At 44.4% G+C, this 24029-nt stretch overlaps 2 protein-coding genes across 2 annotated transcripts; one reads left to right on the top strand and one right to left on the bottom strand.

The window, feature by feature from the left end:
- Nucleotides 1-3439: 3439 nt before the first annotated feature.
- Nucleotides 3440-4381, bottom strand: LOC148542309 (olfactory receptor 1f45-like). The gene has a single exon (XM_088469065.1). The coding sequence runs from the start codon at nt 4379-4381 to the stop codon at nt 3440-3442; it is 942 nt and encodes a 313-aa protein (XP_088325191.1).
- A 10808-nt stretch (nt 4382-15189) lies between these two features.
- LOC148542308 (olfactory receptor 10C1-like) lies at nt 15190-16128 on the top strand. The gene has a single exon (XM_088469501.1). It carries the CDS (start codon nt 15190-15192, stop codon nt 16126-16128), a length of 939 nt encoding a protein of 312 aa, XP_088325627.1.
- The last annotated feature ends 7901 nt before the right edge of the window (nt 16129-24029 follow it).

Raw genomic sequence — 24029 nt, 5'->3', positions numbered from 1 at the left:
TTCCAACAACACCATCTCCCTCTCTCAGCCAACACTATCTCCCTCCCTCCACCAACTTCATCTCCCTGTCACCACTAACTCCATCTTCATTCCTCCACCAACTCCATCCTACTTTCTCTCTCTCCACCAACTCCATCTCAATTTCTCTCTCTCCACCAACTCCATCTCACTTTCTCTCTCTCCACCAGCACCATCTCCATCCCTCCCTACCCCCACTTTATCTCCCTGTCTCCACAAATTCCATCTCTATTCCTCCAACAAGTCCATCTCATTCTCTCTCCACAGACACCAACTCCTTCCTTCCACCATAACCATCTCCCTACCCCTACCAACATCATCTTTCTATCACCACCAACACCATCCCCTCCCTTCATCAACACCATATCCTTACCTCCACAACACCATTTCCGTCCCTCCACCAACTCCATTGCGATCCCTCCACCAACAAACTTTCTCTCCCTCCATTACCACCATATCCCAATCACCAACACATTGTGTTGAGGGTGATCCCAAAAAATTAGTAAGTTTAACATAAGAAATGAACAATGAAATTAACTTTAGACATTTGTGGGCTCCTGACTCTCTTTTCAAAACGTGTTGTATTACATGAAACTAATTTATATTAACTTCTTTAACTATGTACAGTTTTGTTTTAAGCATTGTTCCTCTATTGAACAGTCCTGATTATATCAACAGCAGCAAGGTAAACTCACATTATTTGGGTTATCTAGAGATGGATCATCTATTATACAACCTAAGCTTCTGCCTAGGGCCCAGAGGGAGCTGATGGGCTTTAATTACTATGGGGTCTATTTACTAAGCAGTGTTAGGAGAAGTGAAAAGTGAACAGTGAATAGTGATCAGGTGCCAGCCAATCAGCTCCCAACTGTCATTTTTCAAACACAGCCTGTGAGATGGCAGTTAGGAGCTGATTGGCTGGCAATTTATCACTTTTAACTCTTCACTTTTCACTTCTCCTAACACTGCTTAGTAAATAGACCCCTATATCTTATTTAAGTGTGCTTTATGATAACAGAGGGGCCAATATCTTGCCTAGGGTCCCATGGGGCCTTCATCAGGTGCAGAGGTTATTATAAGGATCTGCGGTACTGCAGATGATTGCTAAATGTACTTAATGTATGTACTGATAATGTTATGTAATCATTTCCAAGTATATAAATTGATGTAAGCATACGAGAAACAGATATTGACCAATTGGGTTCATTAGGGGACTAAATTACCTTATAAATAAAAACAAAATGGGCAGATAAGCTTTCTAGAGTTACAAACATAAAATACAAAGAAATGGTCTTGTTGCATGATACATGTCTGCAATTGTTACCATGTATTTAAATTAACTTTATATGCTGTCTTACATGTATATTTTGGCAAGCAATGCTCCTCAATAAACCCACTAAGGAACTGACTACCAGCGGCGAAATGAGTTAGATCCTAATGCCACAGACAGGAATTACACCATTATAGCTTTCCCATCTTTTCATAGTCTGTTATTTTTAATCTTTGCTAACTGAGGCATCAGTGATAGTAACCAGTCAGTTTTCACATAAGCGGCACTCATCTGCTTGAAAAGATGGGGGTGGTATTCTCCATCTGGTGCTGACAGTGTATTGCTGTCCATGCTGCTACTGGCAGCTCAGTAGATTAACCAGGGCATGAAATGTACAATGTGAGCCCCTCAATTATTGGCTACAATGCAGAGAGCCTATTTACCTGTACCTGTTATTGTTGTCGAAAAATTGACTATCTGGTGTTCATATATCAGGGACAAAGGCTCATCAGATAGCTTATGGCATGTTCACATAGCATCACATGCCCTCTAATAGTTCATGCCCTGATTGGTTGCATGTAAATGGGCGCACTAAGTTGAGGTAAAATAAGGTAACCATAAGGTAATCAGTATGATTTACCACCGGCCGCTTGGCCGGTGGTTCAAATCCCGAAAGTGGCAGCCCAACAAGGATGAAAATCCAGATCGTCGTTGGTAAGTATTCACTAACCTAATTCCCCCCTAACCCTCCCTTAGGGGTGCCTAACCCTAACCTCCCTCCCCCAAGTACCTAACCCTAAGCCCCCCTCTAAGTGCCTAAACCTAACCCCGCCTTCCCCACTGCCTAAACCTAAATCTCTCGAGGAGGTGCCTAACCCTAACCTCCCCCCGGGGGTGCCTAACCCTCACCTAACCCTATTATCCCTGGGTGCCTAACCCTAACTTCCCCCTGGGAGCCCTAAACCTAACCCCCCCCCGCAGCTGTCCGCGCCCGCGCCCCGGCTTGCCTTCGGTCGGTAAGCCGGGTGTCGGGCTCCCGGTGTAGGGCTAATGACAGGCGTCGGGATTTCGACACCTGTCATTAGACCCCTGCTGGGATTAAACAGTCAGAAAGCCGGTGGTCGGGATTACGTCCGGCGGCTTCCCGACTGCTACCCACCTGGACATTCTGCAGAATATTTTTTTATTATTCACAAAAACAATTCCCTACCATTTTGTAAGTCTTTTTTTTTTTTTACCAAATCATAGATTTTTCATATGTTTTATCATTGATTTCTCTTCTGAATAACTGAATATATTTGGTAAAATAAAGCAATCGTAGAATAAGGGATCTCTTGTCCGGAAAAATATTGTCCAAAAAGTTCTAAAAACCAGAAAGGAATAAAGTACAATAGATTATTGCAGCTATTTGGTGATTTTAGGCCTGATTCAGAAATGGCTGTTAATGCAGTCGCGTTCGCTGCCTCTCTCGCGGGAATACGCAGATCCTAAGCTCAGCCTTCCCTTTGTTCTACACGTTACGATGGATTGTGCGAGCGGCGAGATGCCCACTCTCAGGCTCCATGGTCTGTGTATTGGCGATGGAGATTGTAAACACACGAACATCACCACAACATTGGTCACACCAGCGCCATTTATGGTAGCCTGGCGTTCGCAGAAACATTTGTGACGCTCCCATAAAATGCCAATGACCCCTTTTTGCAATCACTTTCAATCACCTCCCAGTCTCCACCGTGATACGTCCAGGGATTGCAAACCCCTTCTCAGGTGTCAGCGATGCCGTACACAATTGTGACCAGCATAGGACACTTGGGTTCTCGCCTGCGCAGTAAAGGGTTCCTGGAGTTTTGTGCAATACCAGTAGCAAAATATCGCTCAATAGCGTAAATTTCGGTGCTGCGACCACTCCATCTCTAAATCAGGTCCTATGTTTTATATAATGACATGAACTTTAAGGGCGTCATCCTACAATGCAATAATAAGGGGAATATCGGTGTGAGGGAATACAGAATACATATTTAAATATGTATTCGTAGTTTTTTTGGTATGGGGCTCCAATTTACAGAAAGTCCCCTAATCTGGGAAACTGCATTCCGGATATTAGATTCACATGAATACCTTTCCCAACTGGAGACACAATTGTCATGTTAGTCAGGCAAGACTCATTCTGTTAAAGAGCCTCCGTGCAGCCTGCTTCACATCCTTGTTCCTCAAACTGTAGATGAAAGGGTTTAACATGGGGGCAAGAACTGTGTACATGACGCTAGCTATCCTGTCCTTTGTCAGAGCATAGCTAGAGGAAGGACGGAAGTACATAAACAATATAGTCCCAAAATAAAACATAACCACTGCAAGGTGGGAAGAGCAAGTGGAGAAAGCCTTCCTTCTTCCCTCGGCTGAGCGGATCTTCAGAATGGCAAAAATAATACGGATATAAGACACTAGGACGAATAAGAACGGCCCAGCTACCACAACGGATCCTTCGGTGAAGATGACCAGCTCATTGATGGTTGTATCGGAGCAGGAGAGTTTAATTAGAGGCACCATGTCACACAAGAAATGGTTGATACGGTTGGATTGACAGTACGAGAGCCGCGAGGTCAATGTCGTGTGCAGAATTGAATTTGCCGTTGAGAGTAGCCAGCAACCAGCAATCAGTTGGGCACAGAGTTTCCTGTTCATTATGATCACATAGTGAAGAGGGTTGTATATGGCTACATACCGGTCATATGCCATGACGGCAAGCAAGAAGTCCTCCACATTGGCGAACGTCAAGAAGAAGTAGATTTGGGCCATACAACTCCCAAACACGATGACTCTTCTCTTCAGTTCCAACAAGAGGTTCTTCAGCATTTGAGGCACGGTCACCAAGGACAGACAGATGTCTACAAAAGACAGGTTGCCCAGGAAAATGTACATGGGAGTCTGGAGCTGGGAGTCTGAACAGGTTAACACAAGGATTGCCAAGTTACCTATCACGGTAATAAGTAAAATAAAGAGAAACACCGCAAAGAGCTCATGCTGATAACTGTGGAGATCGGAGAAGGTTGAGAGGATGAATTCAGTCACCGTCGTAGAGTTTAAGCTCTCCATTCCTTCAAGGTATTGTTATTAATCTATGGCCACCGATGGCAATTTCATTTCATTGTTGTCAAGCTGGTACATAGGCGCCTGTGTCTACATTGAAAAACAAAAATGATACTAAAGTTTTCTACTAGTTTTTACAATTTCATGGTCATTGATTTTATGGCTACCTACCTGTACTCATACTTATCAGAGGTCGTCGTGGTCATGCTTGCTCATATTATCATATAAAGCCGCTAATAAAATAATGGATACTCGTCTTTGGAAACTATCCCTTGACAGACACTTGATGACCTGTAACAAGTAAAAAACCAAAAAAACCCAGCTCTGATAAAATTAGCAGCTGGAACGTGATCTGTTGAACCAATAAACCAATAAACCTCAGTACATAATGTTCATTAAAGAGCATCAAAAGGGAAAGATCTACCATTGTTTCATGCCTGCCCATGTCCATCTCTTGTATGGATACAGAAGTAAGAGTTTCTTCCCAAAAAATTCCCTTTACTTTTTGTAAACATTCCGCACAATTATATCTATATATTTTTTTTACATTTCCAGCTAAATAACTAAACAGTCAGGAATTCTTCAGAGGAAATTTTAGCTAGAACTTGCTCACATTTGGCCTAATTCAGCGTTCAACGGGGAAGTGCAGTGGTAGGGGTCCATGAACAAGTTGCAATACTACATATGCCCACCAGGTGTCAGTTGCTCTCAGATCATACATTTATTGTACAACGTAGTTTGTACACTATGCTAGGGTATAATTTCCAGTGCATGCTGTTATTGTCACTAGGATTATTAATCTGTTATTTATAAAACACTGGAAAATGATTTAGGGCTGTGCTTTGGGCAGGTGTATTGCATGTTTCACAACAAGAAAATACAAAATACATGTTACAAGATTTTTTGAGAGGTGTCATTCCTAAATATCTAGTTACATTTTGGACCCTTCTTGGAAATCCCAAGTCATGTCTGCTATTACCAATGTGTTTCACTTCATTTAACACCAATCTTGCACATTTTTTTTACTACAAGTTAATATACCAAGAGGAACAACATTTTATTTACACAGAATAAATATTTTGGATGACGCTTTTTGACTTTGAATACTTCCTCTCCACCCTTTCACAAAAACATGTAACCACTCTCAAACAGTCTGACCGAGGAATATCCAGGTTCTGGCCATATATATATATATATATATATATATATATATAATATTATTATTATTACCTGGCGATGTGTTATTCGGATTCAGGCACTTTGGTCTTAATGCTGTTTTCGGGGTCGATAAATGCCCTTTTTCAACAGCTAAAAATGAGTTAAGCCGATATTACTGAATCAACATGCACCCGTGACGCAATGCTCTATCTATGTACTATCCGTTCCCCTCAGTGATATGTTCCTCCAGTCACACAATGGACTCGTGCAGGATAATTAGTGCATGCTTTTCTCGTTGCCTTTGATGAATATTGATGAAGCTCGGAGCTGTATTTACAGCTATTTGTGCATCAGAGAAGATTGGATGCTGTGAGTAAGTTTCCGTTGGGACTTATTCCTTGGGGTAAAACAGTCCGCTAGATTTATCTCTGGAGTAATAATCCCTGGGGTCACACAGACATATAGCCATGATAATTGGTTACAACTCTAATTAGCTACAATTACTTTTAACGGTGATAATGAGATTCTGCATTGAGATTGTATTCTGTAATGTTTGGTATAGTGTACTATACTACTGCTCTTATATGTAAACTGGGACTATGGGGTCTATGCATGGAGATAAAGTACCAACCAATCAGCTCCTGTCATTTTTCAAACACAGCCTGTAAAGCAGTGTTTCCCAACCATGGTCCTTAAGGCACACTAACAGTCCTGGCTTTAGTGATATCCATGCTTGAGCACAGGTGGTTAAATCAAAATAACTGAGGTACTAATTAAGTCACCTGTGCACAAGTATGACTATCCTTAAAACCTGCCTTGAGGACCGTGGTCGTCGGGAATATATATAATTTATTAGTATATTGTTAAGGAAGATGAAAGAGTTGTAGTAAAGTAAATGTTTAAGTAACGGCCACACAGAAACACAGTGATTGGCTTAGTTAGGCCTTAGAGTTTCATTCCGACCTGTGTGGAGTTTGTATGTTCTCTCCGCGTTTCCTGCAGGTGCTCCGGTTTCCTCCCACAGCCAAGAAACTAATTTAGACCAGTGATGGGCAAACTGATATACTTCAATGGGCGCCTATACTTCAGTAGTTACACATTGCCCTTATTCTCAGACATAAAAAAAGCCCTATCATGATTCCACACCTTCACAGCATCATTCTTCCCATCAGAACCCTCACATGCCCTCCAAGTACCCCTTAGAGCCCTTACTTGTTTAACTATTCTCCCACATGCCCTCCTACCTCCCACTTGCCACAAAATGCTCCTACTAACCCCAAAATGCCCCACATGCCCTCAGATTCCAGCTCTGCTCCAAAACTCCCTTCAGACTTCACAACATATTACCATACCTCCCAAGTATTGAGAAATGTCAAAGGGGGTCATGGCTTTGTGCAACATGTCGTAACTGCAAACCACACCCCTGCTGTCATGACGCTGGGGCCATGCTCAATGCATCAAGAGCTGCTGGGCCTGCAACCAGTCCCTCTCTCTAGCGAATAAATGCCACACGCACGCCCAAAGAAACTAATCACTGCTTGCTCTGCTAAGCAGAGCAAAGCAGAGCAGCAGGTGAGAGAAGGCCTTCCATCTCCCCCCACCACCACCACTGCAGCTCCCACTTTGGAAGGCAGGACAGTGACAGAAAAGCGGGACTGTCCCACCAAAATTGTGACGTTTGGGAGGTATGCATTATTAAACCCTACCCCACATCCTTTAACCCACATGCCACTCAGATCTCCTCTATGTATTTAGGGAGACAGTGGGGCTGATAGTGTAGAGAGTTTATACGCCCACATGGCACTGGCCTCACTCACACAGCACTGGTCACATCTCCCCCACTTTTACAATAGGCCCTTGATTATTTTCAGCCCCATGTCCATGTGGCCCTTAATCTGGGCCTGAGCAGGAGACATTTTGGTGGCAGGCATTGGAGGGAGTGGCAAGAGTAGCACTGAGGCAGCATTCTAAGGATGACCATAGAGGGCAGGAGGGAGTGAGGATAGAGATGAGATTGGAGATGTAGTTCGGGAGGAGTGATGAAGGGCTTTAGAGTGATGAAGGACTTTGGAGTGATGAGGGACTTTGGAGTGAAGAAGAGCTTTGGAGCGATGAAGGACTTTGGAGTGATGAAGGGCTTTGGAGTAATGAAGAACTTTGGAGTGATGAAGGGCTTTGGAGCGATGAAGGACTTTGGAGTGATGAAGGGTTTTGGAGCGATGAAGGACTTTGGAGCGATGAAGGGCTTTGGAGTGATGAAGGGTTTGGAGTGATGAAGGGTTTGGAGTGATGAAGGGCTTTGGAGAGATGAGGGACTTTAAAGCTTGAACTGGAATCTGAAAGGGATAAATTGCCACTGTTGGTGGTTGCAGAGGGAGGAGGCAGATGCCATATGGCGAGAGAGTAGAATGAGATGGGCATCAGTGTTAAGGACAGATTGGTGCAGGTAGAGGTGACATAGAAGGAGAAAGTGATGGTAGTCAAGGCGGGAGATGATGAGTGCATTTTAGTGGCATTTGGGGTGAGGAGGGGCCAAAAACTAGAGATTTTGGAAGTGGCAGGACTAAAAGATGGTCGAATGTGTGGAGAAGGAGACAGTTGAATCGAGGATGACTACGAGGCAGTGTATACGCAGAACAGAAGATAGGGAGATGTTGTCAATGGGGGGGTGGGGTGGAGGAAATCTTGATGGGGAGAAAATGATGAGCTCCATTTTAGCATTTTGGGTTTCAGAAAGTGCCGGGACATTCAGGAGGAGATGGCAGAGAGGCAGATAGAGACGTGAGAGAGTACAGAGGGAGAAATGTCAGGGGTAGAGAGGTAGATTTAGGTAGAAGGAGCTGGTGAAATTTCCAAGGGAGAAGGTGTAGAGAGTGAAGAGAAGGGGCCAAGGATGGACCCTTGGGGGAACCCTACAGGTAAGGAGAAGGAGGGTCGCCAATCTGCTGAACCTTTTCTTTTTAGTTTTGTATTTCATTGTTGTTAATGAATTCCTTATGGCGCCTTTGTATGTAAACTTGCCCTTCTCGGGAAACCAATAGTTTTAGCGTTACCTTTTCCGCTAGTCTGGCCCATCCTAGTTGTAGACTTATAGGGGCTGATACAAGGCTATAGGCATTTCAGGTGCAATTACACTTGCATTGCACTGTATGCATGGAAATAAATGTTGATATTTGCCCATATGTTGAGTTGTACTCATCTCTGTAGCCGCACTGCCCCTATACTCATGCTTAGCTAAATAGCTGTCCTCACTATGTAAAGTGACAGCTAGGAGCTGATCGGTTGGGACTTTATCACTCTCCACGTTATCACTGTCCTAACTTTAGTACATCTCCCCCTATGAGTGTGTGCTTACACCAGCCCTGTCCTTGGTGCAAGGGATGCGCCTGACATCAGACCGTTATCTGTGTACACGCAACTCGGCATAGTCCTCAATTCCGCCTACATGCCCACAACACGCCCTCACTAAACGTAGCCTACGTACAACCTCCCCTTTACCAGACAGATACACCCATTCAGCTGCAAGAGGAGAGAGCGCTGAAAAGTGCGCCTCAGGATCGCAAATAGATGTGTGCGCTCAGCTCCAAAGCATGCACAATACTAACGATCACAAGATCCGCCTGTAAAGCGCACTTGCGTGCACTTCTGCTTCACACCCCTAGTATTTTATTTGCCCCTTCATCGTTCTTTCGCATTCTGCAATGCCACCATTCTGTAATCGTAAGCAAGAGCGAGGAAGACGATATCTCTGCATATTAAAATTTATACTTGAAAAGTTTGTGTTTTTGTCTAGTGAACCTGTTCCTTTTGTGTTTATTACGGCGAAGCCATTATCACGGGCGTTTTAAGAGAGGAGAGAGCCCGTGTGCAGACTCAGGGCCTGATTCAGCAAGAATCGCAAGTGCCAAGATGCACGCAAACGGCCGATTGTTGCGTACTGCGCAGGCGTACGCATCGCAGTGAACGTGCGCAAACTGGCCACTGCGTTTGGGAATGAGATCGCAGTGTGTACGCAGACCCATGACAGAGTGATTGACAGGAAGTGCCGTTTGTGGGTGGTGGTCGGGCGAACGCAGGTGTGCCAGTGCGTTTCAACGGCATTGCAGGGGCGCGCATAAATTAGCCACTGCGATACCGTACGCAGCCGGAGGCCTCATAGCGTGCGCTGAAGTAAGCAATCCCTGAGTGAGGTCTGACCTGCCTTAACTGTGCGTATGGGTCCGATGTTACCGATTGTTTCGCTATGTTGTTTCCTTATAATGTTGTTTTTCCTTTAAATGATTTGTTTCCTAGTGATGCCATTCCTAATGATTTGATTTGTGGTGTTGCGATGTCATGTCGTGAAACCATTCCCTCTAATGTGGTATTATGATTATCTTGTTATAAATCTATTCCTTCTAGTAGTGATTTTTATAGTTTTAGTTCTTCTTTTTACTTTTAGATGAAATGTTTTTGTTTTAGTGTTGTGCTTCTTTCTAGGGTAGCATCAGCATGTACTGTGTTTTAACTTTTATGGTGCTCTTAGGGCTGATGCACCCCCCACCAACTCCACCTCTCAGGCTTTTGCCCACACTAACTGCCAGTGAAATAAAGAGCCCGGGACAATGGTTTAGGAACCCGTCCCCCTCCCTTAACCTGCTCACACTCAACCTCCTTAAATACACCACCCACGACCCAACCACTTGTAGGTGTCCTTGGGTGTTGCCAAAGAGCCAGATGGAGTGACCTCTTACCCACCACAGGGCACCTTTCTGTGGCTGGACACAGTGCTCCTACTAAGAGAGAGAACATGTGGATAATGGGAGGGTGGGTGTTGCTTTGATCCACTACTGCAAATCAAAAGGCTTGACTCTGGACTTAAATAACCTCCCTGCAGGGGAAGGGTCCGTTCTTCCCACCACTCCAAAATATGGAACAGTTCTGTGAATAAGAATGGTTTTGGGAGTTGTTAGGAGGGGAGTGAGCTCCTCGCTGCCTCGATCTCACTGCCGGGTCTGGGACTTCGTACCTAGACGGAGGTATGGTGATGTCAGTTGCAACATCATATGTTCTGCCAATAGAAATATCTACCACATGACAAAGCCCTATCTTATAGAGTCTCAGCCACCATCCCTTAAACCACAGCCTTCTAGAGGAGACCCCTACTTATAGTGGAACCATATTCTAGTGCCATCATTCCTTTAATGTAGTGCATCCTTCTAGATAAACTATTTCTACCAGTTTTGTGTTTTCTTATACACAACCTATCTTTTCCAGTTTACTTGTATCAAAACTAGGGGTGTGCACCGGCCACTTTTCGTGTTTTGTGTTTTGGTTTTGGATCTGGATCTTTCTTCGTGTTTTGGATCTGGATTGGTTTTGCCAAAACCACCCTTTCGTGTTTTGGGTTCTGGGTTTTGTGTTTTGGATCTGTATTTTTTTGGAATAAAGCATAAAAACAGCTAAAATCACAGAATTTTTTTTTTTTAGTTCCTACGCTATTATTAACCCCAATAACATTCATTTCCACTCATTTCCAGTCTATTCTGAACACTTCACACCTCACAATAGTGTTTTTATGGCCAAAAGGTTGCACAAGTGGGCGGCACAAACACGTGGCCCATCTATGAGTGACACTGCAGTGGAAATACTAGACCCCAAAGAGTACATACTTGGCGCTGCTACTTTGTTGATGCACGTGCGGCTAAGGCGCACACAACACAGAAAAAGAAAAAAAAGAAAATGTTTTAATTTTTTGGGGCACTTTGGGGGTTACACCACCCTTCAACAGACCAGCCGGCCCTTTACTTATGACACAGGCGCACGCTTGGCGCTGCTACTTTGTTGATGCACGTGCAGCTAATGCGCACACAAACAGCAAAAAATATATATATTTTTTACACTTGGGGGGAGCACCCTTGATGGACAGAGCACCCCCTGGACAACACTACAGCACCCCTTTAGGACTACAGCCTTTATGGGACAACAGCACTGCACAACACAACACAGGCCAGCCAGCCCCTATGGACTTTGGACACAGCCCCTGTGGACAACAGCAGCACCAGCACAGCAACCCCCACCCTCCTTCTATGGACAACACAGCCTTTATGGGACAACAGCACTGCACAACACAACCCAGCCAGCCCCTATGGACTTTGGACACAGCCCCTGTGGACAACAGCAGCACCAGCACAGCAACCCCCACCCTCCCTCTTCACTGTCCACAGCCGGAGTGAAAAATGGCGCCGACGCGGGGAATCCAAAACCTGCGAGAATCCGACAGCGCGAGGATGACGTTTTGCCTCGTTCCGGGAACCAAGTCTGGCGAGAAAACCCGAGCCGGACTCGGTTCCCGGCTCGGAACGGAGGGGCTCGGGGGGGTTCGGATTTCAGAAATCTGAACCTGCTCATCCCTAATCAAAACCATTTCCTTCCAGTGTTTGATTTTCCTCAAATTTAGCCCATTGTAGTATTTTACTTTTCTGGTACTGGGGTGCTACTTCTGCTACCTGTGTATCCTATATTCCCGGCACAATGGCCTCTACGCTTGCAGACAATGTGCAGCTAAACTAATGCAGAGTTTTTTGATACAAAGTGCCAGGGAATAAAGAACAAAAATAAATAACACATAGGGGACAGTTTTAATTGGAATAATCTGTCATGAGCCAAATTGGAGAGGGACCTATAATATCCCCTAATGTACAGCTGATCCCTAGAAATACAGCTCGTCAGCACGTGGGCTTACAGCCTTTAGCTACACGCCGGAGCTGGGCAATCCTCTGTATGTTGCGTGTAAAGTTACCTCAGGAAGATCATACGCAGCTTACCCAATCCCGCAGATCTTTCTAGCTGAGCGGATGTTCTGCTTTGATATTCTTACCAATGATATATAAAGTGCTGCTTAGATTTCTCACAAAAAATATAGAACAATGTACATTTCCCCTGGGATGGCATGAAAACAAAAAACATTTTCATAGTGCTACGAAGACACAAATGGTGGATTAATCTAAATGTAAACAGGTCAGACAAAGCTCTATCACACAGGCTCAGAATTCTGGATGCCTTTTAGCATTTCAAACAGCCTCAGGGTCTGATTCAGAGCCGGACGCTATTTGCGGATGGACGTTCTGAAAAAGGGGCTGGCTATTTAAATTAACCGTTCGCTCTTTGCGGTCTGTTGACGCCTCTATGTCTAACGAGCGAACAAAACATGCGGACGTTTTTTTGTAAAAAACGCCCCCTGGCCGCTCGCATCATACGTCATGTCCGCTATTTATTAGATTAATCGAGTGCATCGAACGGCGTATGAACTGCTCGCTATTCTTGTGGTTGGTTTTTCCTACCGCAATAATGCGAGCAGTTCTGGCTAAAACACACCCAACTGACGTGGTCGATGACGCTGCTTTCTTAATTATGCACACCCTTAAAACGCCCGTTTTGACCGTTTGGCACGCCTGCGTTCGGATCTCCACTCCCCGTTTTTAAGCACCTTCCCCTGTTACCACCCACAAACGCCTCATTCTGTCACTCAAAATAGAAGGCATTCGCTATATTGCGAGCGCACTATTTCTGACCGCACTGACTGGTTCGCGCATGCGTACTGAAACCGATACGCATGCGCAGATGTGCGAACATCGCTCGGAACGAACGAGCGGCCGCTTACGAGCGGCTCTGAATGAGACCCTCAATTCTCTTATCGTACCAGGCAGTGTAAACTCTCTCACCGCTGCCATCAGTCCTGAAAGTTAAGCTTTTAACATTCACTGGGGCAACATCTTAATGGAATAGCTTTCCTGGCATGAGTGTAATGGTAAACTGTCCAAAACCAGCAAACGGCAGCAAAAAGAGTTGCTAGTTTTTGGGGGCATATCTGCATTTTTTAATAAATAGTCTTATGGAGCATACACATGGTCAGATCTGTCAGATGAACGATTTGAACGATTTTACCAAAGATTTGAACGATTTGAACGATTGAACGATTTTTGACTGCATTAAAATGAATGGAATCGTCCAAGTCTGACTGCAAACACATCAGATGTCAGATATCGTTATCGGACCATCGGGAACGCGCATCGTTCATCGTCCATCGTTCAGGCATATGTCAGATTTTCCTTCAGATATGAACGATTTAACAATTTTTTAAATCGTTATCGTTCAGATCTGAAGAAAAATCTGACCGTGTGTATGCACCGTTATTAATGTAATAATTCTACAATATCAATATGCCAGATACAGCGCCTGTTTTATGCTGTATAATTTGGTAACCCATGAGACCAGCCTCTGAACAGAACTGAGAAATTGCTGCCTTTTTGGGTTTTCATTGAGTCCCCACCAATACCTCCTTAATTCTCCTCTTATACAGTGGTGGGCACCTATGGAAACTGTTCTACAGTATACTGCAGATAAATGAAAGTGATACCCAAAGCAGCCAATCAGATTCTAGCTGTGATATCTCTAGTAGTGTTGAGAAAATGCAAGCAAACATTTGATTGGTTTCCATGAATAACGCCATTTTTTCTTTCACAATTGCTCATTAGATCTCAAGATTAGATGTTTTAATTATTTAGAATTTCTTGCTTTGTGGGCAAGATACATTTAAATGGGATGAAAATGATGGGCAGCCACAGAGCTTGAAGGTGCTCCTGTTTTTGCAAGGGAAAGTGGGGTCACGGGGCTTTTTAATTTTAAAAGGGAACATCACCTCCTTAGCCACTGTTTACTGACTCTAATAAACCAGAAATATATAAATGAATGGGGGTCAAATTATGCTACTAGGCGAGTCACATGATGCCTTAGTCATGTGACCTTGTAGGAATGGCCATTATGGCTGAGACTGGACTGGTATTGAGACTAGTGGATCGTCTCACATTTACATGTATGTTTATCACTATCTTTATACTGTTACCTTTAGCTTCTGGTTAATCTGCTTTCTCCTACACCAGCTGAACATTTATAGCCGCAGTGCGGCAGAGCTTCTCCAGGTCATGGGTAACGAGTGATTTTCAAAAACTTTATTTGTGTTATATAACTAAGTCATTTTTGCGCTGATTGCGTTCACCATTAGTTCTCCGAAATACAAAGTAATGCTTGAATTGAAAAACAATTGTGTTATTTTTGTGTGGGGGGAAATACAGAGCTAGACATTACATATTTAAGTAGCATGTGCTTCTAACGAATTTTTTTAATTTTAATTTATTTTATTTTTTCTTTTAATACAGGTCCCGTTCGCAGATTAAAATACGTGACGGTTGCACTGAGAATCTCAGCAGGCAGATCAAGAAATTGTTTAAAAAAAAAAAAAAAAAAAACAAGATGCACTATGCTAATTTTTTCTACTGTAAATAACCATTGCAGGAGTATACAGTATATGTACAAATTAATGTAACAAAAAATATTGAACAGTTTCCTATTTTGTGCGTTTAATGAGGATAATAACGGATTTCTTAATCTCTGCTACTTGCTTTGAAGGTTACTTGCTGCCATGCTGTTTATCAAATAACATTATATATTCCATAGTCATGGTCAACGACCACTGACACGTCAACCTACTCAGCAGATATAAAGCAGGAAGTTCCACCTAGTTCTACTATAATCTACTCAGCAGGAAGTTCCACCTAGTTCACTATAATCTGGTGCCGTTTGTCCAGCAGGATGAAGACTGATCTTCAATGACCGCGATGAGTAACCAAACCACGGTGACCCACTTTGTTATTCTTGGCTTCTCAGCTTTCACTGACGTTTGGCTTCCCTACTTCGTCTTCTTACTCTTCGTTTACTTGGCAACTCTGATGGGTAATGGGGCAGTCGTCTACATTGTGCACTCAGACCATGCCCTCCACTCCCCCATGTACTTCTTCCTCTGTAACTTGTCCATCCTGGAGACAATCTACTCATCTGTCACTCTCCCGAATATTCTTAAAAACCTGGTGTCAGAGGATAAAAAAATATTGTTCCTTGGCTGCGCCGTACAGATGTTCTTCTTTCTGTTCTTGGGGACCACAGAGTGTCTTCTCCTGGCTATTATGGCATTTGATCGATACACGGCTATCTGCCGACCGCTCGTCTACAATTTGGTGATGAGCAAGCATAGGTGCTGCCACCTGTCTGCTGTGGCGTGGTCCTCTGGTGCGCTTCTATCTTTAGGACAGACCACCTTCATCTTTATGCTGCCCTACTGTGGTCCTAACGTCATTGACCACTTCTTCTGTGACATACCTCCAGTCCTAAAGCTGGCATGCTCCGAGACCTACCTGAATGAGATTGCCATCTTCAGCGTGTGCGTGGTCATCCTTCTGACGCCTTTTCTCCTGATTCTTGCATCCTACACCCAAATTATCTCAACGCTACTGAAAATGACCTCGGTGGAAAAGCGGGGAAAAGCATACTCTACCTGTGTGTCCCACCTCACTTCGGTCTCTCTCTTCTACGGCACAGCTTCCTTTATGTACCTACGGCCCCGATCCTTGTACTCTCTAGACATTGATAGGTTTCTAGCTCTCTTTTATAGTGTAGTGACTCCCATGTTGAACCCTCTTATCTACAGCTTAAGGAACCAAGAAGTCAGGGGTTCACTGCTGAAAATCATCAAGGAGATTCACATTTTCCGTACAATATAATAATAAAAAAATCTGTAAAAAAAAAATTTTTTTTTACGGATTAAATAAATGTGCCGCGTGCACTACTCTACTAACCGCACTGGGTGTCACCCAGTGGAGGTACACCACTGGTGGGAACAGGGAGCGTAACAGAAAACGGAGGATTGGGCCTCATTTTTTGGGCGTGCCGAAGCCAGTGGCTGCTTCCTTAAGGCTTCCCTGGCCCCGGCAGCGTGAGTTTGCAAGACATCCAGAACAACCTAAGGGTTACTCAGATGTCCGATGTTCACGCAGTTGATTCGATGCAGTGTCTTTGAAAGTAGCAGCGATCAGCGAAGCCGCTAGGAGGTATTTTTTTTTTACTTATGACGACTCCTGTGGCTTTTGCATATATTAGCACAGTCCAAAGATGCAGCGGACGTGCTATAGCGCACGTCTCTGAATGAGGCCGACAGTGCAGAGTGACTCCACTCCAACTGCCTTATACTGCAGCCGTTCCATCACCCGGTACTGCTGACGTGGGTACACATTTTCACACCTAGAGAAATATATTTAAAACGATAACTTTTGAAATGCTTGTAGCTTTTTAAAATAACTTTATTTACACTTTCCTATATGTGACATAAACAGGGTATGTAGCAATACAAAAACCTTACGTTAGGAAACCCCCCCAGGTGTCCTTTAAGATGTCACGCGTCCTAGCTGACTTCTGCCCATGTGTTCTAAGTTGTAAAGAACAAGATCACATGAGAACCTGCCTGCTTATCTCATTAAAGGATTCTGCTAAAGTACTATTGGCTCCTGTCCCTTTATTATTATAAGTGACCGCATCCTTTTCGGTGAAAATCGAAACCTAATCCAGTCACACTGAACCCGGAATGGCGGGACAGTAAATGAGGTTGGCCAGTGACCTCATTGCTTGTGTGGGATATCATGGGCCGACCAGGAAGTGTCAGGAGCAGAGAATGCCATGGCACGTGTACAGCTAAATATGAACAGTTTGACCAATAGCATACGTAGCCCAATGTTCTCTATCTGGCCATTCAGAGATCGGGCTATTGGATTGTAGCATGTGGCGCAATAGTAGGGTGACAATGGGGGCTCTAAGAATCACCTATGAAGTTGTAAAAAATAAAATATGACCCTGCAGATGCTACTTTATGGTGTTACGTACCCATTTTAAAGAAACTCTGCCTATTTGTACACTGTTGTGCATGCTTTGTCGTCTAGATGGCATTCTTTGCTAAAGGCGAGCGAGGTGCACTCATGTACCTTGTATTATTATGTCCATATATATATATAATATATTATATTGCAGGATGAAATAAGCCAGAGACACATGCAGTCATAGCCTACTTAAGATATACAGAATATAAGGCTCGAACGAGCATCGTTTTAGGATCCTCTCTGTAGTGTATTGTGATCTACAGAATGTCACAGCAGGACATATATATATATATTATATATATATATACGGCATTGGTTACATATATTGTTCGTAGCATTTGAAGACTTTGCACATACGTCACGTAAAAATATTTTGTCCAAACGCAAAAATTGCACCCCCCCCTCTCATGCAAAATCCATTTCTTACCCTTGCACCTAGTTATAACTACGGAACACCCCAATTCTTCTATTGTAAGGTACCTACTCGATATTCTTTTCAAATATTTCTTGCGGTGTCATATTTTTACATCTTTGACATTAAATATTCTTTTGTGTTCCTTGACGGCTTCAGGGGATGATAATGAATTTGGGGCCAAATCTAAAGCACAGAAGACCAAAACTGGACAGTGATATGGCATAAATCTCACTGGCCACAAAATAATTACCCTTAGTGCTAAGATAGGCGGGAATGAAAGTTTAGGTTAGCATGCTGAAGGTGATGTATTTGGCCTCATTGAAGCTGTCCGGTAAGTTCCTACCCAGAAAAGCTACAACAAAACTGATTGAGGCCAAGATGAACAGGAGGATGGAACCCTTGTTACATTCCATGAGGATGACCCAGTTAAGAAGACATGATAATTAGGAATGGTGGGGACCTGACAAGTCACACCAGGATAATAATCACCTGGACAGTGTTTGTTGTAAAGACACCAAGAAGGGTTGTCTGAAAACCAACCCACACCCTCAAGTTGCTGCACCCCATTAACTTGTATCTTACAATTCAGTGATTTACTATCGGCTCTATATACAGTAGGTTATCTTGTGCATCGCAAGCCTCTTATAAATGGGTTGTGGGAATTAACTATTTAACGTCAATAAAACCTGTGACACACCACGCCACACAGGCACAAATATTACACACAAATCCCTATAATCCCTATAATTCTACAATTTAAAATAAATCTGCCCATCATTTTTCCAGCAGCTAATTAAACAGTGTTAAGCTCAGATAAACTGTGGGCTTTAAACCTGTGAATGGGGATATGTTTAATATGCCGGTGGATGGGATCCTGGGCGTCGATATACAGACATCGGAATCCAAATGCCCGGCATAATGCAGACGCCACTATCCCAAAAACATCAGGATACCGACGTTGGCATCCCAACCCCCGCCATCCCGAAGATATGTATATGGGTAAGTACTACGCTTAGCCTGGGGATGGGGGGGTTAGTTTGGGGACCCCGAGGGGGAGATTTCTGTTAGGCACCCCCCAGGGAGGGTTAGGGTTAGGCTGCGGGGAGCGGGGGTTAGGGTTAGGCACTACCGGGGTGAGGTTAGGGATAAGGCATCCCCCAGGAAGGGTTAGGTTCTGGGTGCAGGAAAGGGGAGTTAGGGATAGGCACCACCGGGGGGAGGTTAGGGTTAGGTACCCCCTGGGGAGGGTTAGGTTCTGGGTTGCGGGAAGGGGTGGTTAGGGTTAGGCACCACCAAGGGAGGGTTATGGGGGAGGAGAGGGGGAGGGTTATGGTACTTCTCGCCACTGTCGGGATTCATACCGAACCCCTGTGAATGAGTTATTTATTCTAACTGCTTTATATATTAATTGACTCAACAAATCTTTATGGAACTTATTCACGAGCATCAGACTAAACCTGAACTACTGTAATCTCCTCCTATCTGGCCTCCCCAACTCCCTTCTTTCCCCTCTAAAGTCTGTCCTCAATGCTGCTGCTCGGCTCATCTTCCTCTTAATACGCTCTGCATCTGCCTCCCCTCTCCTACAAGCCCTACACTAGCTCCCCTTCCCTTTCAGAACCCAATTCAAGAATCTCACACTCACTTACAAAGCCCTCACCCAATCTTCTTCCATTTACATCTCTGATCTCATCTCACTTCACTCTCCTGTCCACGCTCCTCATTCGACTAATGCACGCCGCCTCTCCTGCCAACTGATTACTTCCTCCCACTCATGCCTCTGAGATTTTGCCCGCACTGCTCCCCACCTCTGGAACTCTCTCCCTCTTCCCATCAGACTCTCCACCTCTTTGCAATCCTTCAAACGGGCTCTCAAGACCCCACTACTTCATCAAAGCCTTCCAGCTCCCATCCTAACTCCCTGCTACATGCTCCTTCCTCCCTGTCTACCCCATCTGATACAAACCAGGTTGTCTGCCCCTCCCTTTTAGAATGTAAGCTCTTATGAGCAGGGCCTTCTACCCTCTTGTGCTTCTCCCTACTTTACTTTCATCTACTTCTTACTCCCCACTAGGGCACCTAAAGGTGCATACACACTAGACGATATGCTCCCTGAGCGATATCGTGTAGTGTTGTCCCCGGCTGGCTGTGCTTGATGTCGTTCATGACATTGAGCACAGCCGCTGAACGATATCTCCCCCATTCCCCAACATGCAGCAACCTGACGAGATCTTCAGGTTGGCCTGCATGTCAGCCCGATGAACGAGGATGACGAACGACCCGCGGGAATGCGCGTCGTCGTTATCGTTCATCTTTTTGGGCTTAAAAATGGACGATAAAGTGGACGACTGAACGATAATGATATCGTTATCGTTCAGTCGTCCACTTTATCGCCCAGTGTGTACGCACCTTAACACTTGGTTGCTTTGCTCTGTTGATTATCTGGGTGTTATGGTTACTAATGTAGCAATATATACTATCCATGTCCTCATCCTGTATCGTATTGTTCTGTAAGTCACTGGTCAACCTATTTGTGTATGTACTTTGTAAGGCGCTGCGGAACAATTGTGGCGCCATATAAATAAACGATAATTATAATAATAATAATAATAATAATAATAATAAAAAATACGAACTCTGGCAAAATCCTAATTCTGCTATAGGAGCTGTGAGTCAAACTTAAATTTTTTTAGATTTTTTTTATTCCAGATGGCGTAACCCAGTGGTTAAAAGATGGTTGGCCACGCATGGCATATATGGTCTAGAATGAGGTGTTGAACGGGACCTCTGACATCACAATCACGTGACAAGCGACAAAAGGGGGAGGGGCAAGGTTCAGAACGGGGGGGTCAAAAGTTTCCCTGCTTCGGGCACAGTGGCTTGCTTCGCTTGCCACAAGTTTATATTCCCCCTCTATGCCCACATGGATGATAGTAACACTGGTAGCTGGCCGGCCCTGCCGTGGCGGTCATGTGGTTGTCACGTCAGTTCTTTCTCCAACTTGGATCTAGCAACAACCATGCTGCCATATTGTGGCTCTTAATGACCAATAATACAGATATCACAGCGTGGGTGGTCCATGAATGGGTATCCGGTCAGAATGTCGACATAGGCATAAGGTCGGCAAGAAAATATGTTGTTAAAATGATGACATATAATAACATGTTGACATCACATTTTTGTCTTATTTTTAGGGTTAGGGTTGGGGTAAAACATGCAAAAAAAACTATGTACTAAAAGTAAACTACCAGAATTGAGTCATTGGGGTCCATGGTGGCTAGTGCTGAGTGTCACAGGCATTAACTGCACTCTATGGGGCATATTCAATTGGGTGGGAGAATAGCAAAAATCCTGCACCTGTGGGGTTTTGCCTGCATTAAATTTTTTTTTTTTTTTGCGCTTCGGGAGGTTTTCTTTCAGGTACCTCCAGAGCAAGTGTGATTTTTCCGATAATACCCCCCTTAGGACTAATTAGGCAATTAGAAGTTTCCAATTAGCGTAATTAGTCCTTAATTACTCACCTTCTGCAGCGCTGTCTTCTGCATCCAGCGTCGGGACCCGGACTCCTGCAGCAGCGGTGAGTATGTGAGGTGTGGTGTATGTAAGTGTGTATGAGTGAGTGAGTGTGTGTGTGACCCCCGGTGTATGTGTATCCCACCCAATGTTTGTGTGGCCCCCCCGCAATGGACGCTGGGAGAGCTACACCTCCAAGTGCAGAATTTCTTTTTTTTTTTTCACACGGCGCAGGGTTTTCAACTCTGAAAACCCCGCCACCACTTTTTTATGATTGGATAAGTGCATACCCGCAGTAATCCAAAATTGGATGCGAGGGCAGAGAGGTTTTTACTTTGCTAAACCTCGCGCCCAATTGAATATGCCCCTATCCATTGCATGGCTGTCAATGAGTGTTCTTTCAGAGGGAAAGTAGTTAATTTGCCAGCGGGCGAGATCCCGGGCGTCGGAATCCCGACCTTAGCATCCCAACCCGGGACTAAAGATAGGCGACAAAATAGCGACGACGTTGAAATCCCAACACCCGGCATCCCGTAAGCGGGACTTTCTAGCTGTTAGCCGCAGGAGGGGGGGTGTGGAGAAGGTTAGGTTTAGGCACCACCGGGTGGACTTAGGGTTAGGCACCTGCCGGGAGGGTTAGGGTTAGGCTAGGGGAAAGGTGAGGTTAGGGTTAGGTAACCCCAGGGGATGGTTAGGGTTAGGAACCCACCAGGAGGGTTAGGGTGCAGGAAGGGGGGGTTAGAGTTAGGCACATTGAACAATATCTGAAACCAGATAATACCAACTAAATCATTGTCATTGTTTTATGTAATGTCTGAACATGGTTAAATCTGTGAGTGCAAATCCGAGAAGCTTAGGAGATAAAATTCCAGAACTAACTGCATTAGTGACAAGATGATCAGGATATTTTGGCTATTATGGAGTCATATCCTGGACCTTGGTGACTTGGCCATAAGTATTTGTCCCCGTACCCTTAACCCCACCCTAACCCTTATACCCTGACACTAATTCCCAAACATCCTTAACCCACGACCCTAACAAAACGCTAACACTAACCCCTAACTCTAATACCTTAGCACTAATGCCCAGACAACCTTAACCCCCAACTCTAACAAACCCCTAACACTAACCCCTAACTCTAATACCTTAACACTAATGCCCAGACAACCTTAACCCCCAACTCTAACAAACCCCTAACACTAACCCCTAACTCTAATACCTTAGCACTAATGCCCAGACAACCTTAACCCCCAACTCTAACAAACCCCTAACACTAACCCCTAACTCTAATACCTTAGCACTAATGCCCAGACAACCTTAGCCCCCAACTCTAACAAACCACTAACACGAACCCCTAACTCTAATACCTTAGCACTAATGCCCAGACAACCTTAACCCCCAACTCTAACAAACCCCTAACACGAACCCCTAACTCTAATACCTTAACACTAATGCCCAGACAACCTTAACCCCCAACTCTAACAAACCCCTAACACTAACCCCTAACTCTAATACCTTAGCACTAATGCCCAGACAACCTTAACCCCCAACTCTAACAAACCCCTAACACGAACCCCTAACTCTAATACCTTAGCACTAATGCCCAGACAACCTTAGCCCCCAACTCTAACAAATCCCTAACACTAACCCCTAACTCTAATACCTTATCACTAATTCCCAGACAACCTTAACCCCCAACTCTAACAAACCCCTAACACTAACCCCTAACTCTAATACCTTAGCACTAATGCCCAGACATCCTTAGCCCCCAACTCTAACAAACCCCTAACACTAACCCCTAACTCTAATACCTTAACACTAATGCCCAGACAACCATAACCCCCAACTCTAACAAACCCCTAACACGAACCCCTAACTCTAATACCTTAGCACTAATGCCCAGACAACCTTAGCCCCCAACTCTAACAAATCCCTAACACTAACCCCTAACTCTAATACCTTAGCACTAATGCCCAGACAACCTTAACCCCCAACTCTAACAAACCCCTAACACTAACCCCTAACTCTAATACCTTAGCACTAATGCCCAGACATCCTTAGCCCCCAACTCTAACAAACCCCTAACACTAACCCCTAACTCTAATACCTTAACACTAATGCCCAGACAACCTTAACCCCCAACTCTAACAAACCCCTAACACGAACCCCTAACTCTAATACCTTAACACTAATGCCCAGACAACCTTAGCCCCCAACTCTAACAAGCCCCTAACACTAACCCCTAACTCTAATACCTTAGCACTAATGCCCAGACAACCTTAGCCCCCAACTCTAACAAACCCCTAACACTAACCCCTAACTCTAATACCTTAACACTAATGCCCAGACAACCTTAGCCCCCAACTCTAACAAACCCCTAACTCTAACCCCTAACTCTAATACCTTAGCATTAATGCCCAGACAACCTTAGCTCCCGACTCTAACAAACCCCTAACTCTAACCCCTAACTCTAATACCTTAGCACTAATGCCCAGACAACCTTAACCCCCAACTCTAACAAACCCCTAACTCTAACCCCTAACTCTAATACCTTAGCATTAATGCCCAGACAACCTTAGCCCCCAACTCTAACAAACCCCTAACACTAACCCCTAACTCTAATACCTTAGCACTAATGCCCAGACAACCTTAGCCCCCAACTCTAACAAACCCCTAACACTAACCCCTAACTCTAATACCTTAGCACTAATGCCCAGACAACCTTAGCCCCCAACTCTAACAAACCCCTAACACTAACCCCTAACTCTAATATCTTAGCACTAATGCCCAGACAACCTTAACCCCCAACTCTAACAAACCCCTAACA

Source organism: Taudactylus pleione, unplaced genomic scaffold (genome assembly GCF_031769625.1).
Source record: "Taudactylus pleione unplaced genomic scaffold, aTauple2 ptg000013l, whole genome shotgun sequence".
Classification (NCBI taxonomy): Eukaryota; Metazoa; Chordata; class Amphibia; order Anura; family Myobatrachidae; genus Taudactylus; species Taudactylus pleione.
The sequence above is the reverse complement of the archived record's forward strand: the minus strand, read 5'-3'. Positions and strand labels throughout refer to the sequence as shown.